Raw genomic sequence first — 24,847 nt, 5'->3', positions numbered from 1 at the left:
GGGCTTTTTTTTGGGGGGGTGGGGGTTTGCTTGCTTGTTTTCTGGACACAATGCTCATTCTGTAGCCTGGACTATTCTTGAATGGACTGCCTACAACTGGAATTTCTTTCTGCCTGTGCTCCCCAAGTGCAGGTACCTTGTCTCTGTTCTCCACCGTGTTGGCTCACACTGCAGATACTAACCAAGCACTGGAATACGCACTGAAAACCTTAGAGACCTAAAACCTGTTAGGGGAGTTCTTGTGGCTATGGCCAAAATTTAAATTTTTTCCTTTTTTTTTTTTTTTCCTCTCGAGACAGGGTTTCTCTGTGTAGCTTTGTGCCTTTCCTGGAACTCACTCTGTAGCCCAGGTTGGCCTCGAACTCACAGAGATCCACCTGCCTCTGCCTCTCGAGTGCTGGGATCAAAGGCATGCACCACCACCGCCTGGCCAAAATTTAAATTCTTTCTGTAGACTTTTATCTCTCCTCCCCACTCCCCACCTCTTTTAAAGACAGCATTTCCTTGTTTCCTAGGCTGGCCTAGAACTTTTGGATTCCAACTATATCATCTTGCTTCAACTTGCTGAGTAATTGGGACTACAGGTGTGTGCCGTTGTGCCTAATGTGGCTTTTATTTTTAACGTGGATGTTCTGATTGAGTTTAACTCTATAGCATAAGTGCAAATCTTTATGGCCTAGCTTGAGCGTTAGTGTCTATTTCTGAGAAAGAAAAATTCTTGTGTAACAGTGAGATTTGGTAGATAACGCACTACTAGAGAGTAAATAATGTCACAGGAGGGACATTGTTTCTCCTGTTCACTATGATCTCCCAAATCTAACTTATATGTTAAACCTAATGTGTCTATGTGGGTTTTTAATCCCTTCCTCTTTCTTCCGTCCATCCATCTTCTCAGCCCCACCCCACAGCATGGAACCACAGGTTACTCTAAATGTGACTTTTAAAAATGAAACTCAAAGCTTTCTGGTTTCGGATCCAGCGAATACAACTTGGGCTGATGTTGAAGCTATGGTGAGTATTGCTTTGTTCTGATTTTTCTGAAAATATCAATATCAAACAAGAATATCAAACACAGATATTCTTTGAAAATGTGCTGATTTTTAGCAGTTTGTTTCCTAACTGTCAAGTTTGTCGTCATTACCATTTCTGGACATCTTGAAAAATTATTTTTGACAGGGGTTCAGTATTTGTATAGGATGTGTAACCAGGATAAAAGGAAGAAACAATTATGTTCCTTTAAACATTTTTAAAATTACATATATTTATTTTTTGAGAGGGAGCAAAAGTCGGGGTAAATTTCAGGAGCTGGCTCTCTCCTACTGTATGGGTCCTAGGTATCAAACTCAGGTAAAATTATTTTTTAAGTAAAATAGGATTTAGAAACATACTTATTTTAGAAATGGTCTGAGGGATAAGTTAGTGTGTCCTCCACCCCAGCCAGGCTGTAGGGGAATGTTGTTTGGCTGGAGAGCAGATCATCACTGCTGTTTGTTAATGCCGGGATAGGACTGGCATTTGGCAAGACCTGCCAGTAGCTTTATTGCTGGGTCAAAGGTTGGCTATCTTGGTGTTGGCAGAAAGCAAAGCAAAGCCCCATGGGTGTTTCTGCACCTCATTTCTCTAATCTTGACTTGCCCTTTGTACCCTGCTGGTTTCCTTGACTTGCCTTGGTCAATGTTTTACTATTTGGCACCTGTGTTTAATGTAACATTTGGTTACAGACATGTCTCCATGACCTGGTTACCTGTGTGGGTAGCTTAAAAGGAAGGAAATGTTAGTCTAGTCCCCTGCCTTCCCCAGATTTCTCTTTCTACTGTGCTAGGCAGATGGTTATTGGGAAAGCAGTGGGACCTTTGAAAATGATCTGAGCACCAGTTATCTTTCTTTCCCTAGTAGCTAGGTAAGTTGGCAACTTGCCTTTTTCTTTTATTGTAAAATTTTAAATTATAAAAGGGTGATACGTGCCCATTATAAGACATGAAACAATCTTAACATATAAGGAGATAATGTCTGTCCACAAATTCCTACCCTGTATCTGCTCTCCACACCTCCTTTGAATAACCGGAGATAACAACCCTGAGCACTTCCCCACATTTCCATGTTCCGTGTTCATGCAGGTTTCATGCTAGGGTCATAGGAAACACTGTCCTACAGCTTGCTTTTCTTACTCAGCATTATATTGTAGCCATAGTTTTTAATCAATAGACACAGAGTAAAGCTCAGTCTTTTTGTTTTGTTTTGTTTCGAGACAGGGTTTCTTTGTGTAGCTTTGGAGCCTGTCCTGGAACTCGCTCTGTACACCAGGCTGGCCTTGAACTCACAGAGATCTGCCTGCCTCTGCCTCCCGAGTGCTGGGGTTAAAGGTGTGCGCCACCACCGCCCTGCAAGCTCAGTCTTCTTAAACTGAGTCCACGGTGTTGCTGAACACTATGGATGTAACCATTACTTACTGATTTCCCCACCAGGATTTTCTTTCTTTTCGCAATATAAAAAAAAAAAAGACAGGGCCTACATCTCTGAGTATGGATAACTTACATATTGTTCTATAGGGTGGACTCTATCCAAAGATGAAATGTGATTTTGAACTTTTAAAAATTGTTTGTGTGTGTGTGTGTGTGTGTGTATGATGGCTCCTTCCTTCAACCATTATGTGTTTTCTGGGGAGCAAACTCAGGTTATCAGGCTTGTGTATATTGTATACAACAAGTACTGTACTACTTAAGCCATCTCATTAGCCCTGATTTTAAGTTTTTAGATGTCACCTAGGGAGATGGCCCAGTGTTTAAGAGAAGAGCACTGGCTGTTCTTCTAGAGGACCCACTTTGATGTCTAACATCCAGGTGGCAGCTCACAACTATCTGTAGCTGCAGTTCTAGAACATGAGATGACCTCTCCTGGCCTTTGCAAGCACCAGGCATGTACCTGGTGCACAGATACATGAAGGCAAAACACCCATATGCATAAAATAAAATTAAAAACACATTAATGGGCTGGGCGGCCATGCTACACGCCTTTGATCCCAGCATTCGGGAGGCAGAGAGTCAGGCGGATCTCTCCTGGAACTCAATCTGTGGCCCAGGCTGGCCTTGAACTCACAGAGATCCTCTTGGCCTCTGCCTCCCAAGTGCTGGGATTAAAGGCGTGTGCCACCACCGCCCAGCTCCAAGTTCATTCTTTTACCAGCATTAGAGCCTACTTCCTTAGAATTGTGGTATATACTAAAGACCAGCTGAGATATACAGCCTCATGAACTGAACAACTACTGAATTCTTCAAATTTCCATTGGTAGCAGCCATTGATGGACTAACTGAACCACAGTTTGTGAGACATTCTAATAAATCCATTTTGTTCATACATAGAGAGATTCATTCTACCAGTCCTTTTCAGGTAGAGAACCTTGACTAATGCAGTTTTTTCCTTCACCTGCCCACTGAGGAAGATGTGCTGGCTAACAATAGTGCTCATAAACACATTCTTTATAGCTCAGCTATTCTCTCAATATTAAACTATCCATGAAGACTACTCTGTATTATTATTCATTTGCCAACAGTTTGTTCTGAATTTCTGGAATAAAACTCCTAAAGCAATGGAAAAAATAAAAGTTTAAAAAAAAAGAGCTGTGGTCTTGGGAAGGTCCACACCAAACCAGCACCCCCAGGCCAAAAAAAAAAAAGATGCGAGGGAAAAAAAGAATAAAATTAAAATACTCAATTTTATACACTGAGATACACTGATCTGATCCTTTTGTTTCATTTGCAGGTAAAAGTTTCATTTGATCTGAATAATATTCAAATAAAATATCTGGATGAGGAAAATGAGGAGGTAAAATACCTGTCGTCCCGTCCCATCTTTCCACCCCACCCCACCCCCGTAATTATTTAGAATAGGGATCTTTTCGAGAGTGATACAGAGTTTAAAAAGCTCAGAATAAAATGCATTGTAATGGCTCACACCTGTATTTCTAGTACTTGGAAGATTGAGGCATGAGGATCCCAGGTAGTTTAAGGCCAATCTGGGCTTTAGAACAAAGTACTATCTCAGAGAGCCATAAGGGAACAAGACAAAAAGGTAAACAATAATGTTATTTCATTTACCTGATAGTTTAAATATATTTGATAATCTCATACTTTATAAAGATTAGTGGCATCTGAGATGGAGCTGAGAAATGGGAAAGTAATATGGAGACTATCATAGAGAGAACCTAAAACTCTAACAAAGCTCTCTTTTAGTTGATGATGATGATGCTAATAGGGACTCTACTCAGTGGTTAATGCACCAGACTAGCAGTACTGTGTATCTGGTACATTATCATCTTACACTGTGCTACCTGTTAATGTCCCTAAGATAAAACAAAGCACATTACTTAAATAGTAGTGGAAATACTAGACACCTGGCCTGGGACTTTGACGCGAGACTGGCCCTAGTTAACATAAATCCTCAGGTGATGAGACTTAGCATTCACTGTTGCTTTTTTCTCTTCATAGGTATCCATCAATAGTCAAGGTGAGTTCCTGAGAAAAAATCTAGTCAGCTTTATCTAAAATTTGCCTGACATGGTAGTATCTATCTGCAAGTCCAGTACTGAGGAGGCTGAGGCAGGAGAATTTCACGTTTAAGGGAAATCTGAGCTACATAGTTAAACAAATTTATCTGCTCATTGAAGTGTTTCTATTTCAACCATGTTTTGCTCTGGCATACATTTTAGAATAGAATTTGGTATGCTGTAAATTGACATTGTACTGTAGGCATTAGTTTGTAGGAGATTTTTCTTTTCCCTTTTTTTTTTTTTTTTCTTTTCTAATTGAGGCAGGGTCTCAGGAAGTAGCCCTGGCTGGCATAAAAGTTAGTGTGTAGCCTAGGATGACCTTGAACATAAGATTTTCCTGCCTCTATCTGAGTACTGAGATTACAGGCTTATGCCTCCACCCCCCACTTTATGCAATACTAAGAACCAAACTCAGGGCTTGGTGTATGCTAGGCAAGCTCTCTACCAGCTCAACTACATCCCCAGCCTCATAAGGGATTTTTATTGTAGACTTTTTTTTTTTTTTTAAATAGAAGTTAGTTCATTTGCATGGATCATAAGGACAGGTCTTATCCAACTTTATATTTAAGATGCTAATCCTCGGAAAATAATATACACCTAGTTTGTCACATACAATTCATTCTGCTCCTGTTGTATTTGTTCTGACCTGGCACATATGTGAATTTCAATGCATAACATGTTCCCATGTTTATCAGATGGTTGGTTATAGTCCATATCTTAGTCCCTAAAACATTATTTGAGCCAGGTAAGATGTTAGACAGTCTTAACACAATCCAGGAACTCCACTGAATCTTGTGCTTCACGGAGCATAGTTAGAGGAGCTGGGTGGATGTCTTGCACCTAGAAGGCTGCAGCAGCACTGAGGGACTTTAGAGGAAGATGCTTTGTAATAGTTTCTCTTTGCAGTGGGTAAGTGTTGCATTCATTTTTCCTGGGGAGGCACAAACAAATTCCAGCCATCCCAGGTAGGCACCAATAACAGATCAAAGCACAAACTCACCAAAGTCCAGATCTTCTTGCAGAGCAGAGTTACATACAGGAATATGGATGACCCCCAGACAACTACATCACCTTGAAATCCTACCTCATCATGGTTTGCAATCTCACTGCATTATTGAATCCCATTTTTAGCTGTTCTTTCACTTTGTAAATAGGTTGGGGAAGGGAGTTGGAATATCAGGCAAGGTTCTCCAGACACCTTCATGGAATATCAGAGTTCTGGCTACCACTGTATTGCTGTGCTCTGATTGTCTTAGCTATGGGGGCATGGGCCAAGAATGTTACGACCGGCAGGAAAAGCACCATATAACATTAAGAAGGAAGTGTGTGTAGCAAAAACGTGGTGACTGTTCGTCCATATATAAGGATTCTAAGAATTTGAATAGGATTGGGTTTACTTTTTTTAAAGTAAACTTTGTATTTTTAAGATGTATAACATTGATATGAAATACATACAGATGGTTTTAAAAGGTTATTTCAGTGAAAGAAATGAAAATATGTGTCATCTCACAGTTGCCACCCCTGCCTCTGCCACTTCGGGGTGAGAGTAGCTGAACTCTACTATAGCAAAATTCTTAAATACAATCCATTATTATTAACTGTAGTCTTCACGTTGGATACTAGAACTATAGGATTAGCTAAGCATGGTGTTGCCCTTCTGTAATCACAACACACAAAGGACTATGAGTTTGAAGCCAGCCTGGGCTACATAGCTAGACCCCCACCCCCACCCTCACTCCCCCCAAAAAAGCAAAAAACTGTAGGATTGACGGTAGTCAATAGAATCTTTAGGCCTGGTAAAAATAAGTGAGTCACTGTCATTGTTTTCTTTCATTTTCGTCCCTTTAGGAGAATATGAAGAAGCACTTAAGGTAATGTTTACTTCATTTTATTTTCAAGTAATTTGAAAAAATCTTTATTGAAACCTAAACTCCACTGGAAAGTACTAAGAATAAATGGAATGACACCCATTTTGTTAGGGAGACTATAGTAAGTAGGTGTATGACTCAGCAGCAGGCAGTTCCTAATACAGTTGTAGATAGAAATTTCTCCGGTCCTGCCTAGCCCAGCAGTCCGGACGAATCTCTCCCACCCGCAGTCCCATAGCTGCCCATAAAATAATTACTCAGAGGCTTATATTAATTACAAACTGTATGGCCTATGGCTTTAGCTTCTTGCCAGCTAGCTCTTTCATCTTAAATTAACCCATTTCTATTCATCTATATGTTGCCACGTGGCCATGGGGTTACCAGTCTGCTGACATCTTGTTGCTCCTGTAGCAGAGGGCTCGCATCTCCCCCAACTCCGCCCTTCTCTCTGTATCTTGCTTGGATTTCCCACCTGGCTGTAAGCTTTCTTGCCATAGACCAAAAACAGCTTTATTTATTATCCAGTGGGAGCCACACGTGTTCACAGCATACAGTTTGCATTGTTGTGTCATCTCATTGCTGGCCTTGGGGCCACCATCTCATGTGAAAAGAAGGCCTGGGTATGGTGGACACCTGTAATCCCAGTCCCAGGAGGCCAAGGTATCCAGACCATTGAGATCAAAGACAACTTACGCTACACAGTGACTTTGAGGCCATCCTTGGCTATGTGACAAAACTGTCCCAGAAACAAAAAAAGAAGAGATGGCAGGATTGTTTGAGCCTAGTTTAGGGATAACCTGAACAACAGAGCAAAACCTTACTTCAACAAGAATATTGCTGTACACAGAAAAACTTTAGGTGTTTTTTTTTTGTTTTTTTTTTTTTTTTTTTGCAGTGATGTTCTAATTCAGAGCCTCCTGCATGCTAGGCATGTGCTCTGTATCTCATTCTAATTAAAACAGTCAACTTATTAGCACATCCATCAGTTGACATAGTTACAAATGAATTGTTAGTTTAAATGGAATCTTAAGTCTATTGTATAAAAAGGTAAAGGAAAAACATGAGACAGAGGTGGCTAGAATCCTAGCCATTTGGTCCCTAATTTTTTTAAATACTGAAAGCAAAACTACTTGAAGGAGTTTCCAAAACACATGATTAGGAAGATGCAACTACTTAAACTTGCTTTCTAAAATACGAGGTTATCCTTTGCTTTACATCTAGTATCCACTTATGAGTGAGTACATGCTATATTTGTCTTTCTGAGTCTGGGTTACCTCACTCAGGGTGATTTTTTTCTAGTTCCATCCATTTGCCTGCAAACTTCATGATGTTAATTGTTTTTCTCTGCTGAGTAGTACTCCATTGTATATATGTACCACATTTTCTTTATCCATTCTTCAGTTGAAGGGCATCTAGCAACTCCAGGGAGGCTACCTAGTAAAGATGACCCTGAGAAAGACACAGGGATCGCCCAATGACAGAGAAATGGATGAGATCTACATGAGCAAACTGGGGGTGGGGGGTGGGGGTAATGGAGGGCTTAGGGGAGCGGGAGGTACCAGCTGGGTCAGGAGCAGAGTGGGAGAATGAGGAGGGAGATACAATGATGAATGAAGACCCCAGGGAATAGGGAGAAGCAGAGTGCTTGAGAGGTCCCCAGAAATCCACAAAGATACCTCCACTGCAGACTACTGGCAATGGTCGAGAGACTGCCTGAGCTGACCTACTCTGGTGATCAGATGGCCAAACACCCTGGCTGTCATGATAGAACTTTCATCCAGTGTCTGATGGAAGCTGATGCAGAGAACCACGGCCGAGCCCCAAGGGGAGCTCCAGGAGCCCAATCGGCGAGGGAGAGAGAGAGAGAGAGGGAGGGAGGGAGGGAGGGAGGGAGGGAGGGAGGGAGGGATTGCATGAGCAGAGATATTGAGACCATGATTTGGAAAAGCACAGGGACAAATAGCCAAACTAGTGGAAACACATGAACTGTGAACCAATGGCTGAGGAGCCCCCAACTGGATCAGGCCCTCTGGATAAGTGGGACAGTTGATTAGCTTGAACTGTTTGGGAGGCCCCCAGGCAGTAGAGCCAGGACTTGTCCTTGGTGCATAGGCTGGCTTTTTGGAGCCTGGGGCCTATGCTGGGACACTTTGCTCAGCCTTGGTGTAGGGAGGAGGGGACTGGACCTGCCTTGGCTGAGTCTACCAGGCTGGGCTGACTCCCCAGGGGGGACCTTTCCTTGGAGGAGGTGGGAATGGTGGGTAGGTTGTGGGGGAGGGTTGGGGGGTGGGAGGAGGGAAGACGGGGGAATCCGTGGCTGATATTTGAAATTAAGTTAATTATAAAATAAAAATATATATAAAAATAGATAAGTATATAAAATACGAAGTTAGTGAAAACTAAATGCTTAGCTATAGAGCATAGCTTTAAGTTTCCATGATTAGTGCTAGTCTGGAATTGAGTTTTGTGTTTTAGAAAGTTGAGATTAGAGTTAATACCTTATAGAACAACCAGTTAAAAGCCAGACTTGGTAGTGCACACCTATAATTGTAGTAATTAGGAGGTGAAACAGGAAGACCTTGAAGCAGGGGCCACCCCAGGCAGACCCCATGTCAAAACAGACAAACAGAAAAAGGAGAACATTGTTAATAGAAAAATCTCACTTAGAAATTTCCTCAAATTTTAACATAATAAAGCCATTTGTAGTTAATATTCTTTATATTCTTGACAGCAGGCTAGATACTAACGTGGAGGTTGGCTGTCTCGTCTCTATCCAAAGCCCTTGGAACCTGACATGCCTCTACTTGTGTGGGTGGGGGGCGGCAATGTTTGTCCATTCATAATGAGATATCTTAGGAATGGGTCCCAAGACTAAATTTGAAATTTATTTGTCTCATACTTTATATAGTCTACAGGTAATTTTCTATAGTTTTCTTAGTATACAATAGTGTGATTACTACTGATCATAAAATGCCAGGTGCTAGTTTTCCACTTCTGGCATCATGTCATTACCTCAGAGGGTTAGTGCTCAACCTGTTCCTTTAAAAATGCAAACAAAAATCCGGGCATAGTTTACTATACTTCTGTATTTCCATGCTTTGTCATTTCATTTGGAAAACGAAGTGAGGTGTATCTTTATTTTGTAACGTGCTCTTGTAACACACTTTCAGATGGCTAACATTAAGCAAGGAAACCTACTACAGATGCAAGTCCATGAAGGGTCCCATGTTGTAGACGAAGCATTCCCTCAAATTGTAGTAGAAAAACAAGCAGCTGCCAGGAAAGGGAAGAAGCCGCTTGCACATTATTCTTCGGTGGTGAGAGTCTTGGGATCAGATATGAAGACCACAGAGGAGCCTGTGGCACAGGTATGAAGAGGATGGGCCTGTCTCCCAACTCTAACCTTAGATGTCATTGTCTCTTATACACCATTTGGATAGTCATCCAAGATTTGGGCAGGGAGCCTGGGGAGGTAGCCTTGCAAACACAAGAGCCTGAGTTTGATCCCCAGAACCCTTATTTAAAAAAGAAAAAAACAAACAACAAAAAAGGCTGGAAAGATGGCTTACTGGGTAAAGAGGTTGTGCAAGCATTAAATACATGAGTTCAAATCCCCCAAGTTCACATAAAGTCAGACACAGTGTCATGTCTGTAAACCTGATGGATCTGTAATCCCAGTGTTCCTGTGGCAAGATGGAAAGCAGAGACGAGGATCTCTGACTCACAGGCCAGCTAGTTTGGCGTGTGCAGTGGTGAACAGCAAGAGTCCCCTCTCACACAAAGTGGAAGGCAAGCGCCAACATCCACTGCTGTCCTCTGATCTCCACACACATGCTGTACGCACACAAGAGAGCCAGGTGTGCTGCGTCTGTGTGTGTGATCTCAGCACCGAAGAGGCGGAGAGAGAGGAGGAGCCTTGGCGCTTACAGGCCGGGCAGCCTAGCCTAGTTGGCTGTTTCCAGGCCAGTAAGTGACTCTGCCTCAAAGAGACAAAAAGTGCCTGAGGAATAACCCCGAAGGTTGTGCTCAGCCTCCGCATGTGAGCACACTGCATACACATGTTCACAAAAGACTGGGGGTTCTGTCCACCATTGGGATCTGAAGAACTGGCATCTCTGGTTTACTTCTGGAGAAAGAAAAGAAACTAGAAAACACTTTTTATTTTTCTTTTGTGTTCTTTCACACTGTAATATTTTCTTAAAAATTTATGGGCTGGAGAGATGGCTCAGAGGTTAAGAGCACCGACTGCTCTTCCAGAGGTCCTGAGTTCAATTCCCAGCAACCACATGGTGGCTCACAACCATCTGTAATGAGATCTGGCGCCCTCTTCTGTATACATAATAAATAAATAAATCTTTAAAAAAAAAATTTATTTATTATATATACAGTGTTCTGCCTACATGTATGCCTGCACATCCGAAGAGGGCACCAGATCTTATTATAGATGGTTGTGAGCCACGATGACACTGCTGAGAATTGAACTTGGGGCCTTTGGAAGAGCAGCCAGTGCTCTTAACCTTTGAGCCATCTCTCTAGCCCCTCACACAGTTACTTTTAAACTACATACTTATGATAGTTGATAAATGAAACCTGAAAATAACACATTTTTGAAGAATTACTTTTGAAAAGTAACTTCCAAGGTCTTGGGTTGTATTTTCTCACAGCCATGTCCACGTGCTCCTTGTGACACGGACCAGCCTCATGACAAGCCCCCAGACTGGTTCACAAGCTACCTGGAAACGGTGAGTGTTCTCTCCAACTTGGGTTTTAGCAGCTCTGTTGGCACAGGGAGAAAGCTGAACCCAGATGGCTGCGGCCGCTGCTGTGGATGAAAGGCGAATGGCAGCTGGTGATTTCCAGACACAATCAGCTTAGCCATGAAAGGAAGAGACCTGTAACATCTCTGTTCATCCCTCCAGCAGCCGTCAACCATGTTCTTAAGTATCACCAGAGACAGGGACACTTGAGGTTTGCTGTTCTCTTCTCACTTTTTCCAGTGCTGGAACTGAGTTTTCCCCCACCTTCTGTTCTGCCTTGTAGTTCAGAGAACAAGTGGTTAAGGAAACGGTCGAGAAGCTTGAACAGAGGTTGCGGGAGAAGCTTGTCCTCCAGAAGTCGGCCTCGGAAGTCTCGATGCCTGTTTCAAAGGACCAGTTCAACTGGCATCTTGCTTGCAATCACTGCTACAAAAGGATCATAGGTGTGCGTTACCAGTGCAGGTAAGTGATTCCTGGGTAGAGGCAGTGTCTGCCCTAGCATTGTGGATACTTGAAGGGAAGATGAACATCTTCTGTCTCTGAGCAGTAGGTGATGTGGCTTGGATTTGGAAGCACAAACTACTTTTACAGTAGTAAAATGTCTTGTGGGACATGTAACTGGAAACTATTACAAGTGCTTTTCATTTACACATTTGAATTAACAGAATCAGGCAAAATTAAGTTCCCTCAGTCAAAATTGGATCACTAAGGATAGACCCCTCCCCTTGGTCAAAATGTTCTTGTATCTTCCTATAAACTATTTCATGAAAATAGGTATGATTAGGAGTTACTCTTGTCATTTTAGCATAGGCTTGACATAACCAAGTCACCAACTTGCTGGTCGTGGAGCAAATCTAAAGTGTGATCTTGTTCCTCTCTACTTCAGGGACTTCCTGCTGTGACGTTTTCACTGTGTTGTCTTTTCACATAGCGTGTGCCCAGCCTACAACCTTTGTGAAGATTGTGAAGCTGGGCCCTATGCCCATAGCCGTAGCCACGTCCTGCTAAAGTTTCGGAGACCTGTTGTGGTTCCTTCCGACCCATTTTCCCACTTAAAGGGTCCCCATCCTCGTCTGCCTCCTGCTCTTGAACAAATCAGGTAAAGCCATACACTTGAGCGTCCTCTTCTGCTTGACTTCTTGATTCTGCTGACACAACATGCTGATATTAAAAATATCTGATGAAGCCGGGCGGTGGTGGCGCACGCCTTTAATCCCAGCACTCGGGAGGCAGAGCCAGGCGGATCTCTGTGAGTTCGAGGCCAGCCTGGGCTACCAAGTGAATTCCAGGAAAGGCTCCAAAACTACACAGAGAAACCCTGTCTCGAAAAACCAAAAAAAAAAAAAAATATCTGATGTAAGCCAGGCAATGGTAGTGCACGCCTTTAATCCCAGCACTTGGAAGACAGAGGCAGGCAGATTGCTGCATTCGAGACCAGCCTGGTCTACAGAGCAAGTTCCAGGACAGCAAGGACTATACAGAGAAACCCTGTCTTGAAAAAAAATTGCCTGATTTGTGCTGGAGAGATGGCTCAGTGGTTAGGAGCACTAAGCGCACTTGATGCTTTTGTGGAGGAACCTGGATTTAGTTCCCAGCACCCACATAGCAACTCACAACCATCTATCTAACACACCGGGTCCAGGGGATCTGATATCCATCTCTAGCCTCTGTGAGCATCAGGCACACATGTGGTACACATACATACATGCAGGCATATGCTCATACACATGAATTAAAAATAAATAAATCGGGGCTGGAGAGATGGCTCAGTGGTTAAGGCTGCTCTTCCAGAGGTCCTGAGTTCAATTCCCAGCAACCACATGGTGGCTCACAACCATCTGTAATGAGATCTGGTGCCCTCTTCTGGCATGTAGACAGAACACTGTGTGCATAATAGATAAATAAATCTTTAAAAAATAAATAAATCTTTTTAAAAAAAATATTTGAAATGCCCAGCATTCAGAACTGTCCTGAGTTCTAAGCTGGACTGAGCTACATAGTGAGACCATCTCAAAACAAAAGAAAAATGCAATGATATTATATAATATCACAAAATCACTGATAGTCTCCTTATTTTGCTCCTTTTCAATTGATGTGTAATAATGAAACAATTGTCTGATTTTCATCAAGTGGAAATGATGACTTTAAAAGAAATTAAGAAACTAGATGCTAGCCATTGATGGATTTACTTAGCTTCAAATTGCTTCGAGGTTTTTTTGTGTTTCAAGACATTCATTCATTCATTATCCCACAGGATCCAGAAACAGGTGGATAAGAACTTTGTGAAAGCAGAAAAGCAAAGGTTGCGTGCTGAGAAGAAACAGCGGAAAGCAGAGGTCAAGGAGCTTAAAAAGCAGCTTAAACTCCACAGGAAGATTCATTTGTGGAATTCAATCCATGGATTTCAGAGTCCCAGGTCCCCTTTAGGCCGACCTGAGAGCTTGCTGCAGTCCAACACCCTGATGTAAGTCCCGGGACAGCGGGAGTGTGGCTTGGGTCTAGCTCTCTAAGGCTGTGTCTTATCTGTTGTGTCTCCTAGCACTCACCTGTTCCAAGCTTCCCATTGTCTGGTCCAGGCTGGTTCAGGAGTTATTTCTGACACTCGCTTTGATGCCTTATTCAGAACGCTAGAGAGTATTAAGACTTTGAATGAAGGTGGCTCAGACTTCTCTCAGAATGGGGTGGCTCAGACTTCTCTCAGATTGGGGGTGGCTCAGAGTTCTCTCAGAATGGGGTGGCTCAGACTTCTCTCAGATTGGGGGTGGCTCAGAGTTCTCTCAGAATGGGGTGGCTCAGACTTCTCTCAGATTGGGGGTGGCTCAGACTTCTCTTAGAATGGGGTGGCTCATAGTTCTCTTCTCTGGAGGCAATCTGGCTGGGTTGGAAGCAAAAGAACAAGTTTCCATTTGTATTTATGGACACTTTTAATTATCCCTTAAGGCATAGTGTCTGTTTTCTAGCCTGGAGTTTGATTCCTAGCACTACCTTTTACACACATGTATGCACACAGGATTTTTATTAGTCTTAATTTTTATTATTTTATTTATTTATGGTTTTTCAGGACAGAGTTTTTGTGTAACAGCCCTGGCTCTCCTAGAACTCACTCTGTAAACCAGGCTAGCCTTGAACTCACAGAGATCTACCCGCCTCTGCTTCCTGAGTCCTGGGATTAAAGGTGTGCACCACCACCACCACCACCACCACCACCACCACCACCACCACCCCCGGCTATTATTGTATTTATTAGTGCACGTGTGTGTACACACGTGTGCCATGACATGCATGTTGAGGTCAAAGAACTTTGTGGCGTCAGTTCTCTTTTCTCTAACCTTTGTTCATTCTGGGGATTGAACTCAGGTCACTCACTCTGGCTGGTGTGGCAAGTACCTTTCCCTGCTGAGCCTTCTCATGGGACCTAATTAGTGTTAATTTTTAAGGCAGATGTATTAGTACATCCTTAAAAAGCAGTCAGCCTCTTGAATCACAGTGTGGCTTGTTCAGAAGCATCATACCCAACAGCAAGTAACTAAGCATCTGGATTTCTGTTCAGGCTTCCTTTGCAGCCCTGTGCCCCAGTTATGCCAACGCTCAGTGCAGCATTTGTGGATGAGAATTTGCCTGACGGGACTCATCTTCAGCCAGGAACCAAGTTTATCAAACACTGGAGGATGAAAAACACAGGAAATGTGAAGTGGAGTGCGGACACAAAGGTATTTTTTTGCTCACTAAATGGAAAGACAGTGATGCACAGTAGCAAAGGACATGGTGACAAGCTTTCTCTTGTTCTTTTCAGCTCAAGTTCATGTGGGGAAACTTGACATTGGCTTCTGCAGAAAAGAAGGATGTTGTGGTTCCCTGCTTGAAGGCTGGCCATGTGGGAGTTGTGTCTGTGGAGTTCATCGCTCCAACCTTAGAGGGAACATACACTTCGCATTGGCGTCTTTCTCACAAAGGCCAGCAGTTTGGGCCTCGGGTCTGGTGCAGTATCATAGTGGATTCTTTCCCCTCTTCTGATAGCCCTGATAACGTGGAAAGGGGCATGATCAGCTCAAGCAAAGCTGATGATCTCACCTGTGAGCAAGAGGTGAGCACCTACACTGTCGGCCTTGCCCCAGTTACCAGATTATTTCCTCAGTCATGGAGAACGTCCAGCTTTGTGACACAGGCCTATATTCCATGCATGAGAGGCTGAAGCAAGAGTATTGCGCGTTTGAGGCTAGCTCTTGCTAAGGACTGACACAGATGGACCCTGGGACCTGAACCTAAAAGAACTCATTCATAGCTTGCTATTCTTCCAGACTTTCTGGAAGTTTACTCTTTCTGAGTTTTCCATCACCTTGACAGAATACTTGAGATAATCAACGCACAAAGAGAATGAGTTCTTTGGGTTCACAGTTTGAGAGCTTCCGGTCCATGATTAGGCAGACCTATTGCTGTAGGCCTCTAGTTGAGATATTAGACTGTATTGGCAGAGAGAGAAAGAGAGACAGAGAGAGAGAGCCACTCGGGGCCAGGAAGAAAAGAGGAAGGGACCACAGTCCCAACATTTCCCTTTGAGCACATGCCCCCAGTGACCTAAGGACCTCAGAGAAGGCTCCACTTTGTGTTTGTTGTCTAGTAATACCATGCCTCTAGAGGTCAAGCTTTTCATTTTTCAAGACAGGGTTCTCTTTGTAGCCGTGACTGTCCTGCTCTGTAGACCAGGCTGGCCTCAAACTCAGAGATCCTCCTGCCTCGGCCTCCCAAGTGCTGAGATTAAAGGCTGGTGTGCTGGATTAAAGTTGTGTACCACTACTACCCAGCTTAGGGGCCAAGGTTTTAACACATGGGATTTGGGGGATATTCTTCCCTCCAGTACATTTTTGTGCTGGTGTTTGGCCTAGTCTTCAAGGTGTGTAGCGTCCTTAGGGTTGGTTCAGGCAGTCCCTAAGGGCTACTGTCTGTGATGGTGCTTGCTGCACCAGGGAAGGAAGGGCTGCCTGGCCTGCCTGTGAACTGGTAGCTTTTCCCCTTCACATTCATCTCCTAGAGTCCCCCTGTGTGTTTGTTCCCTGGGTACCAATGCCATCTAGACCTGCCTGTTAACTTGCTGCCTTCAGCTGTTCCTTTTGTTAGTGGAGCTAAAATGAGTGTTAATGTCCTGGTTTGATCTAACTACTTTTTGGAACAGTATATGAACTCTTCACTATTTCTGCAGCTTTTCTAGAAGTCTAAATTAAAATTACAAATTGAATGAGGAGGTTCTACTGTGTTTTTATTTTAGGGGTGACATGTCAGCTGGTACCGGGGCTCTGTTGAGGTCCTAAAATGCCCCCATTGTTTGTCTCCATAGGAAGCTTTTCTTCTTGCTGAAGAAGAGATTCCATTGGCTGAAGTGAGGAAGCAGACAGAAGGGACAGGAACCAGCATCTCCCAGAAGACACAGAACGTCACCAACGGGAGAGAACTATACATTCCATCCGTGGACCTTCTGACTGCCCAGGTAAACAGTCAGCACTTTGGGGGACAAGGGGGAGAAAGAGTCCTCAGCTTGTTATTGAGAAGGGGGATACATAGCCTTACATGCTTCTGGGCAGGCTTGATCCAGTCAGCAGTATTTAGTGAGAGTGAGGTCATCTATGGAGCAAGTTTGTGAAATGTTTCTTCATGAGTTGGAAGCTCAGGCTTGTGCTTCCCCACAACTTCCCTCTAGTGGCCTCTTCATATTAGGTAGCCTGGTTCACTTGCCTACCCACTGTTTCCTCTCTATTAAGATCAATCCACGTGGGGCTGGAGAGATGGCTCAGAGGTTAAGAGCACTGATTGCTCTTCTAGAGGTCCTGAGTTCAATTCCCAGCACCCATATGGTGGCTCACAACTATTTATAATGAGATCTGGTTCCCTCTTCGGGCGTGGAAAGTTACGTGGTGGCAGAATGTTGTATACTTAATAAATAAATAAATAAATCTTTAAAAAAAATCAATCCACATGAGTCTATTTAATGGGTAATAGGGATTTATTAAGATATAAATTGAGGGGGCTGGAGAGATGGCTCAGAGGTTAAGAGCACTAGCTGTTCTTCCAGAGGTTCTGAGTTCAATTCCCAGTAACCACATGGTGGCTCATAACCATCTGTAATGAGATCTGGCACCCTGTTCTGGCCATGCAGACACAGCACTGTATACTAAATAAATAAATAAATCTTAAAAAAAAAAAAAAAAGATATAAATTGAGGAAATACACTCACGAATACAGAACGGAGTAGACAGCTGAAGTTGTCCTCTGATCTGACCGGGAGTGAATCCACCTCGCAGGCAGGAGCAGGGAGATGGGGCATGTGACGCTTCTCCCTCCTCCCTGCTAGTTAGACATTTCAGAATATTGGTTCCCATTGAACTCTTTTTAGTTTCACTTGATTGAGGAGGGGCATGAATTTGAACAGAATTGAATCCAGGCAATGTACAGAAGGGCTGTAGGTCCAGTTGCGACAGACATCTTTATTTGGCCATCTCTTTTTCTAGGACCTGCTGTCCTTTGAGCTGCTGGATATAAACATTGTCCAAGAATTGGAGAGAGTGCCCCACAACACCCCTGTGGGTAAGCATGTCTTGGCTCATCGTGTTTAGGTGCTGGTATTATGGTCTGAGGCACTGGAGGGTGAGGAGTTCTTCCATGAGATAGTGAAGCTGCACCCATGGTCCATCTCCTCTCCCTGTCGTCCGTCAGTGCCACAGTACAAGTGTGTGCAGGACTTCCTTATTGTAAAGGAACCCTTCTTCATTTCTCTCCCTTTGTTCCTTCCTTACTTGTTTGTGACCCAGCATTGATTGGTCAGAGCTAGTTGCATTTCTCGTGATCTGGAGAAGTTCTTTATGACAGGTGGTGGAGCATATTTAGGTTTATTTTAACCCCACAGGAAGCAAGAAACCTACAGACTGCTGCTTCTGGACACATGCTTTTTCTCAGTTGATGGTTTTCCTGTCTTCATTCTCCAGATATGACTCCCTGCATGTCTCCTCTGCCACATGACAGTCCTTTAATAGAGAAGCCAGGCTTGGGGCAGATACAGGAAGAGAGTGAAGGGGCAGGATTTAAAGCACTTCCTGGTAAGGGGTTAAATATCTGTAAAGCACTTGTACCTTCCCTTCTCATTCCATACCCTATTTTCATACACCCATTCCTCATTAACTTTACCTCAGCATGCAAATTGATTCCTGTAGCATCTCTCGCTCTTTCTCAGTCTTCCCTCATGACAGCAAGAGCAGCTATTCATACCGCACCTAGGTTTAATATGCAGTGATTGGTGAAGCTCTCAACTCTTTAAACATTAAGTACAGGCAAGCTTTGTGTTTTTTTTCAGATTCCACTCTATCAGCAAAGAGGAAGACTGAGGCCCCTGCTTCAGTGGAAGAAACAGAGGAAGACCTGAGTGGGACCCAGTTTGTGTGTGAGACTGTAATCCGATCCCTTACCTTGGATGCGGCTCCGGACCACAACCCACCTTGTAGGCAGAGGTCCCTGCCAAGTGAGTGTCCCTACATTTCCACCAGCTAGCAAGGTGGTACCTGAATAGTGAGAGGGGAGGGAGACTGATATTTGTTGGAAACTGATCACATTGATCATTCCTTTTTTGTTGTTGTTTTTTTTTTGTTTTGCTTTGTTTTTTGTTTAAAATTTAATTTAATGATTTCATTTTTCTTTATTAAATAGCAAATAAAAATCTGTGACAAGTTGAGAGTCTGGGAAAGAAAGTGTTTCATGTTTAACTTCCTCTGATAGTATTTCCCTTGCAGTTTTTTTTTTTTTTTTTTTTTTTTGGTTTTTCGAGACAGGGTTTCTCTGTGTAGCTTTGCGCCTTTCCTGGGACTCACGTGGTAGCCCAGGCTGGCCTCGAACTCACAGAGATCTGCCTGGCTCTGCCTCCCGAGTGCTGGGATTAAAGGCGTGTGCCACCACCGCCCGGCCCCTTGCAGTTTTTATTGTGCAGTTCCCTACACAATGCGTGGCCTCTTTTGCTTGCAAAGGAGGCAAATTAATCCCAGACATGAGTCCCATCTAATGATAGCAAGGTGTTATCATTTTATTTGGAGTGCAGCTGGGGTTGGGGGCACATACACAGGAGAGACCTGCGGAATCTGCCAGGAGCCCCTGGCTGTTAAAGACTTCAGATGTCGCGTTACCGCCATCCTGTGTCCAAATGGCTCATAGCACTTAACTTCAGGAGGAGGCTCACAGGCAAGCTCTGAAATGGTGTATACACTGATCATTCTTATTAGAGCACCAGGAACAAAGAAGCCACCTAACTCCTTTCTCCCCTTCCTTCTCAGGGGAATTACAGCTGCAGTCCACAGAGGAACAGCAGCCAGCTGTGCTGCCTGGATTCTGCAGGAAGGAGTCTTCCTGTAAGTTGACAGCTCCTCAGCAGAAGCTCCCTTTGGCAACGGAGCCCTCTGCTCTCTTCCAAGGGCAGCAATCTGAAAAATGTGGGACGACACAGAGTACCAGACTGCTTCCCAGGCTTAAATTCTACCATAAAAAAAATACCTTCATCACAGGGGTGGTAGCGCACGCCTTTGATCACAGCACTCAGAAGGGAGAGGCAAGCAGATCTCTTAGTTCAAGGCCAGCATGGTCTATAGAGAGAGTTTCAGGACAGTCACAGCTGAAACCCTGTCTTAAAAACCAAACAAATGGAACCCACCTTCATGGGTTCTGGTGGTGGCTATTGATAGTCTTACAAGCATGAGGAGGTCAGCTCAATCCCTAGCACCCACCTAAAAAACATGTGGCAGACCCTATTGCAAACAGTAAGGCAGATGGACAGCCATCTTAGCATGTGCCTTTAATCCTAGCACTTGAGGTGCAGATGTAAGCAGTCTCTTGAGTTTGAGGCCAGCTACAAAGTGAAACATTGTCTCAAAAGAAGATGGGGGGATGGCTTCTAGGGAACTACACCCAGTGTTGACCTTTTCTCTAGCCTCCATTCACAGTCCAGTTATCTACCTGTACACTTATACACACACAACCTACTAGTTCACAACAGACTACTAGTACCAAGTTAGTAGAACCAGTACTGTGTGTCTCAAAAACTATCCAAAAGTTCAGTTTCTGGTACTTAATAATAATACCAAATTTGAGGGCTTAGGGCATGGCTTAGTGGGTAAGGGTCCTTGCTATGTAAGCAAGACGACCTAAATCTGAGTACTCGGTACTCACCTAAAATCCAAACAGAGCCCTGTCTGCTTGTCGTCACCCTGTCTGCTTGTCACCCTGTCTGTCTGCTTGTCACCCTGTCTGCTTGTCACCCCAGCATCGGGGAACTGAGACAGGCAGCTCCTGGAGCTCACAGCCAGCCAGCCTAACCAAAATGCTAAGCTTCAGGTGAAGTGAGAGCCTGTCTCTTAATACAGTGTAAAGCAATAAAGGAAGACCCTTGATATCCTCCCTGACCTACACACAGAGACATGAACAGGTGTAATTAATAGGCACCATACATACTCAAAAAAAATCGATCTATATATACCTTTAAACAAAATTGTCCTATTTTTGCTTAAAGTGAACACATACACATGAATACTTTTTTACACATATATACAAATAGCAGAAAGGTGTGGAAAGATAAACCAAATTGTTGGTAAGTGCTACTCTGATACGATCTTGGGCACCTTTCGACCTACTCCCCCCCCCCCCCCCCCCCCCTCCCCCCCCCCCCCCCGTAGTTTTCTGTGTTCTCTTCTGACTGTGCATCACTTTTCTCAGGAGAAGGAAAGCAAGCATACAACCTGAAGTGCCCACCAAGTGACGCCTTTTCAGTTGTGATAAAGCTTTATATCGGGGCTGGAGAGATGGCTCAGAGGTTAAGAGCATTGACTGCTCTTCCACAGGTCCTGAGTTCAATTCCCAGCAACCATGTGGTGGCTCACAACCATCTACAATAAGATCTTATGCCCTCTTTTAAAAAAATCAACCAAAAAGCTTTATCTCGGTCTGTTAGCTGTCCTAATGAATAGAAAAGGGGACTGTAAGACTCACGGTGCTCATAGGAAGCCTGGCTATTTCTGCCCACAGACCTGTTTCTGCTGACTTCCGTTCTGTTTCTTTTGGCATGATCTTGAAACATAGAATACAGTTAAGGCTCCAGCAGCAGCCCATTCCTCTGTTCTTTCCATTCTGGCTTCCCTGCTAGTTCTTGATCCACAAGGCCTTGCTAAGTGAGTGCAGCACTGAGGTTTGCTACTAAGCCTTTTCCTTCATGGGGTTACTTTTGTTCCTTAGTGAAATTTGCCTTGCCTGAAGAAGGACCACTTGGAGATGAGAGGGAAGAGATTGTCCACATTGCTGAGGAGGAAGAAGAGGAGCTCCAAGATGACGTTGAAAGTCAGTCTTCTGCTTCCTCTGAAGATTATATCATCATCCTACCTGAGTGCTTTGACACCAGCCGCCCCCTGGGAGACTCCATGTACAGCTCTGCACTCTCACAGCCAGGCCTGGAGCGAGGGGCTGAAGGCCAACCTGGGATCGAGGCTGGGCAGGAACCAGCTGAGGCTGGAGAGAGACCCCCTGAAGGGGAGAGCCAGCCACAGGAGCAGAGCATCAGTGACATCCTCACGACCTCACAGATGCTGGACACAGTGCCCCTAGTCCCCGAGGTGGTAGGACTTCCACCCCCACTGTCCAGGTACTACTCAGCACCCCTTAGCTGTCCTGTTCTTCAGAGGTGAAATAACCAACTTAATCTCCAAACTTTGATGAATGAAAGACATTTAATTTCTCAGCATTTGTGAATTTGGGATTTAAACAAATGTTTGTTTTAGTTGACCCTACTTACATGAGCATCTGTGCACTTATTTTTCTATAATTAAGAGAAAAATCTTCAAACACCAACATTTCTGGACCTTCCCTTCATGTTTTGATTCTTGAGTTGAATGAAGGTGACACAATCTTACATGAGGACTTGTCATTTAACTCAATGTTAGAGCATTTGACTGGCAAGCATGAGGGCCTGGGTTGGCAGAGAAGCCCTCATCCTCCATGTATTAACACAAAGAACAATTGGGAGATTAAATTCCTTATGGATATATACCACAAACCCAGAAAGTATGTGAGTCTCTATGGATCTGGGCCATCGGCCATCTCCTACTAGTATAGAAAATATGGGAGCCCTGAACATTTAAACCACTCAGGAAACTAAACTGCCCATCTGTTAGCACCACCTGATGTGTAGGGGGAAGTGACCTGAGTGAAACCAGTTTTTCTAGCTGGATTGGGCTAAAGAGGAAGTCAGAGTAGAATGCAACCCTTCTGAGCAGATCCCCACATTCACACGTGATGGGGATCGGGAATGTGAAGCCTGCAGAGACTCTGGCACTACTGTCCCGTGACTGTTTTCCGGCCACTGCTGTAACTGCTTTTCAACCTCCCTCCAATATTGTGTCTTTCTAAAGCAGCTCCCCTTGCGTACAGCACGGGTCCCCAGGAGTGGATTCACCAGTTACCATCCAAGAAGTTCCTTCAGTCCCTGACCAGGTCAGAGGAGGTAAGGATAAGCTTCAGCTTTACCTCCCTTCCTTTGCTTCCTTCCACTGGAAGGTATCAACAGGCTGTCGGTTTTGGGGATGCGTGGCCTTTTTTAGAAACTTGCCCTTCTCTCTCTTTCTGCACTCTTCCTTCATGCTGTTTCTACTCTCAAGTCTCTGTGGAGGCCTTTGGAGATAGGTGCTGCACTGTGGTGGGTGGGAAGGTGCAGCCTGCGTGCCAGCCCCAGGCTTGCCTCTCCTCACCAGATTGATGCAGCAGCTCAGCTAGTTGTGATGCCCCTGGGTCTGTCCCCCTTATTCGAACCACCAGGACAGTAGCACTGTGAAGGAGTAAGTAGGTCCTCACAGTCACTTCTTCCTAAAATGCCAAACCTAAAACCATCTGAGAACCAAAATATCAGTGTAATAGGATTATAGAGTTTTTTTCTTCAATGAAGTCACCTTGTATAGCATTTCTAGACTGTCTTTCTCAGTTACTTCAACCACTTGCAGAACTTTTCTTAATAAAGAAGAGGAAAGAAGGAAAGGCTTCAGACACCCTGTTACCTTTCCACCTGCCTCAATAATAGCTTTGCTGGGTTGGGAAATGCTAGGTGCTTGTGGACACTGAATCTAACCAACAGCTCTTTTGCTTTTAGAGCCCAGAGGCTCATCGGGACTTGTCAACAGCAGACAGAAGAGCTGTGACCACTCAAGGTAATGACCTTGTGAAGTCTCTTCAGAAGCAGGTGGACATCCCAGCACCGCTTCTGCTTAAATGAGCCTCTCGGAGCATGTGCCGTCCTGAGAGCACAGAAGGAGAGCCCTTGTTCCTTGTTGTTACCGCTAAAGCTTTTGACAACACTGGACAGAGCTAAAGCTTGTGTTAAGCGTTCTCCCATTTTAGACAAAGGACTGCCCTAAAAGTCACCTCACCTATAGTACCCAAGAAGACAGGAAGATCAAGCCCCATGTGCATTTTGGCCATTTTTTTTCTTACATACACCTGCCTCTCTGGTCCCTATCATCTCAAATCAGCATCCAGAAAAAATCATATTTTCTTTGCCAGGTGTTTTCTCTGAGATGCGCAGACAGATTGCTGACATCCATGTGTGCCCATGACTACATTAATTTTCAGCTGGGATGGAAAGCTGGCATGGTCACAAGGTGTACGTGTCCTGCAGTGCTCCTGTCTTGTGCCAGCCAAGCCGAGCCCTGCATCAAACCAAGATTTGTAGATCTGAAAACAGTTCATTCTCTTTTTTTTACATCTAATTTTTTTTTTTCTCTTAAGGATACCTCATTGTCTTTCGAGATTAGTGCCCACATTATCTTGTAAGGTCATGATTTTATTTGGGGAGATAATTTGGTTTTCCTCTGTAGGCACCACAGTGGGAGCGGCATTGCTGGAGGACTGGTGAAGGGGGCTTTGTCTGTTGCGGCCTCTGCGTACAAGGCCCTGTTTTCTGGGCCGCCAGTCACTGCACAGGTCAGTGTGTGGTTTCTTTTCCTTAACTTCAGCCCCTCAGTCACCAGTACAAATGGCAGTGTCTTTCTGTCTGGATTGGCAATTAACATGGCATGGACTATATATAGATTTATTCTTTGATGAACACATAGCCCTGCCATTTCCTATCTTTTTAATGAAGTTACTCTGGGGAGAAAAGGAAAAGAACCTAAAATTTGTTGAAGACCTACTACATGTACAGTTACATGTACAGGTGCTACTGGATGCATAAGACACACATTCCTGTCAACAACTCCGGAAAATTGGCAAAGCATGCACATTTCCAGGACAGGTAGGATACTATGCCGGTGCGGTCCATCAGCTGGAACATATCCACCTACTGGGACAGAGGTTTCCTGGAAGTTAGTATCTGAACTGAGGCCTAAAGGACAAAGCGAGTGTTCCCCCAGGAAAGAATATTTTAATACTGAATGTGGTAGCTCTCTCCTATAATCCCAGCTACTGAGGAGGCAGAAAGATTATAAGTTCAAAGCCAGCCTGGGCTACATAGTAAAACCTTTACTCAAAATAAGATTTTAAAAGGGGTACAGATGTAGTTTAATAATGATAGAACTCTTGCTTAGCACCCTAGGTTCGGTCCCAGGGTCTTGTCTTCTTTGAAAAATAAAGTTGAGTAGCTAGTAAGAGCTGGCAGTGAGTGGATGGTGAATCGG

General features: G+C 44.0%; 1 protein-coding gene across 4 annotated transcripts in view; it reads left to right on the top strand.

Annotated features, from left to right (window-relative positions):
* Positions 1-24,847, top strand: part of Nbr1 (NBR1 autophagy cargo receptor) — a 31,849-nt gene that overhangs the window by 3,139 nt on the left and 3,863 nt on the right. Inside the window, exons 2-22 of one of the 4 annotated variants that reach the window (XM_052756270.1) lie at positions 516-584; positions 896-1,011; positions 3,760-3,822; positions 4,485-4,503; positions 6,395-6,417; positions 9,585-9,782; positions 11,079-11,156; positions 11,455-11,633; positions 12,103-12,270; positions 13,426-13,635; positions 14,722-14,881; positions 14,965-15,255; positions 16,504-16,653; positions 17,672-17,747; positions 18,146-18,256; positions 18,511-18,675; positions 19,478-19,552; positions 21,426-21,828; positions 22,595-22,686; positions 23,326-23,383; positions 24,050-24,155. In XM_052756270.1, the coding sequence (XP_052612230.1) occupies positions 910-1,011; positions 3,760-3,822; positions 4,485-4,503; positions 6,395-6,417; positions 9,585-9,782; positions 11,079-11,156; positions 11,455-11,633; positions 12,103-12,270; positions 13,426-13,635; positions 14,722-14,881; positions 14,965-15,255; positions 16,504-16,653; positions 17,672-17,747; positions 18,146-18,256; positions 18,511-18,675; positions 19,478-19,552; positions 21,426-21,828; positions 22,595-22,686; positions 23,326-23,383; positions 24,050-24,155 (2,727 nt within the window). In that variant the 5' untranslated portion in view covers positions 516-584; positions 896-909. The remainder of the gene's footprint in view (positions 1-515; positions 585-895; positions 1,012-3,759; positions 3,823-4,484; positions 4,504-6,394; positions 6,418-9,584; positions 9,783-11,078; positions 11,157-11,454; positions 11,634-12,102; positions 12,271-13,425; positions 13,636-14,721; positions 14,882-14,964; positions 15,256-16,503; positions 16,654-17,671; positions 17,748-18,145; positions 18,257-18,510; positions 18,676-19,477; positions 19,553-21,425; positions 21,829-22,594; positions 22,687-23,325; positions 23,384-24,049; positions 24,156-24,847) is intronic. The other 3 variants (XM_052756267.1, XM_052756269.1, XM_052756271.1) reach the window with 3 other exon arrangements.

Source organism: Peromyscus californicus, unplaced genomic scaffold (genome assembly GCF_007827085.1).
Source record: "Peromyscus californicus insignis strain IS unplaced genomic scaffold, ASM782708v3 Scaffold_3__1_contigs__length_106647218, whole genome shotgun sequence".
Classification (NCBI taxonomy): domain Eukaryota; kingdom Metazoa; phylum Chordata; class Mammalia; order Rodentia; family Cricetidae; genus Peromyscus; species Peromyscus californicus.
The sequence above is the reverse complement of the archived record's forward strand: the minus strand, read 5'-3'. Positions and strand labels throughout refer to the sequence as shown.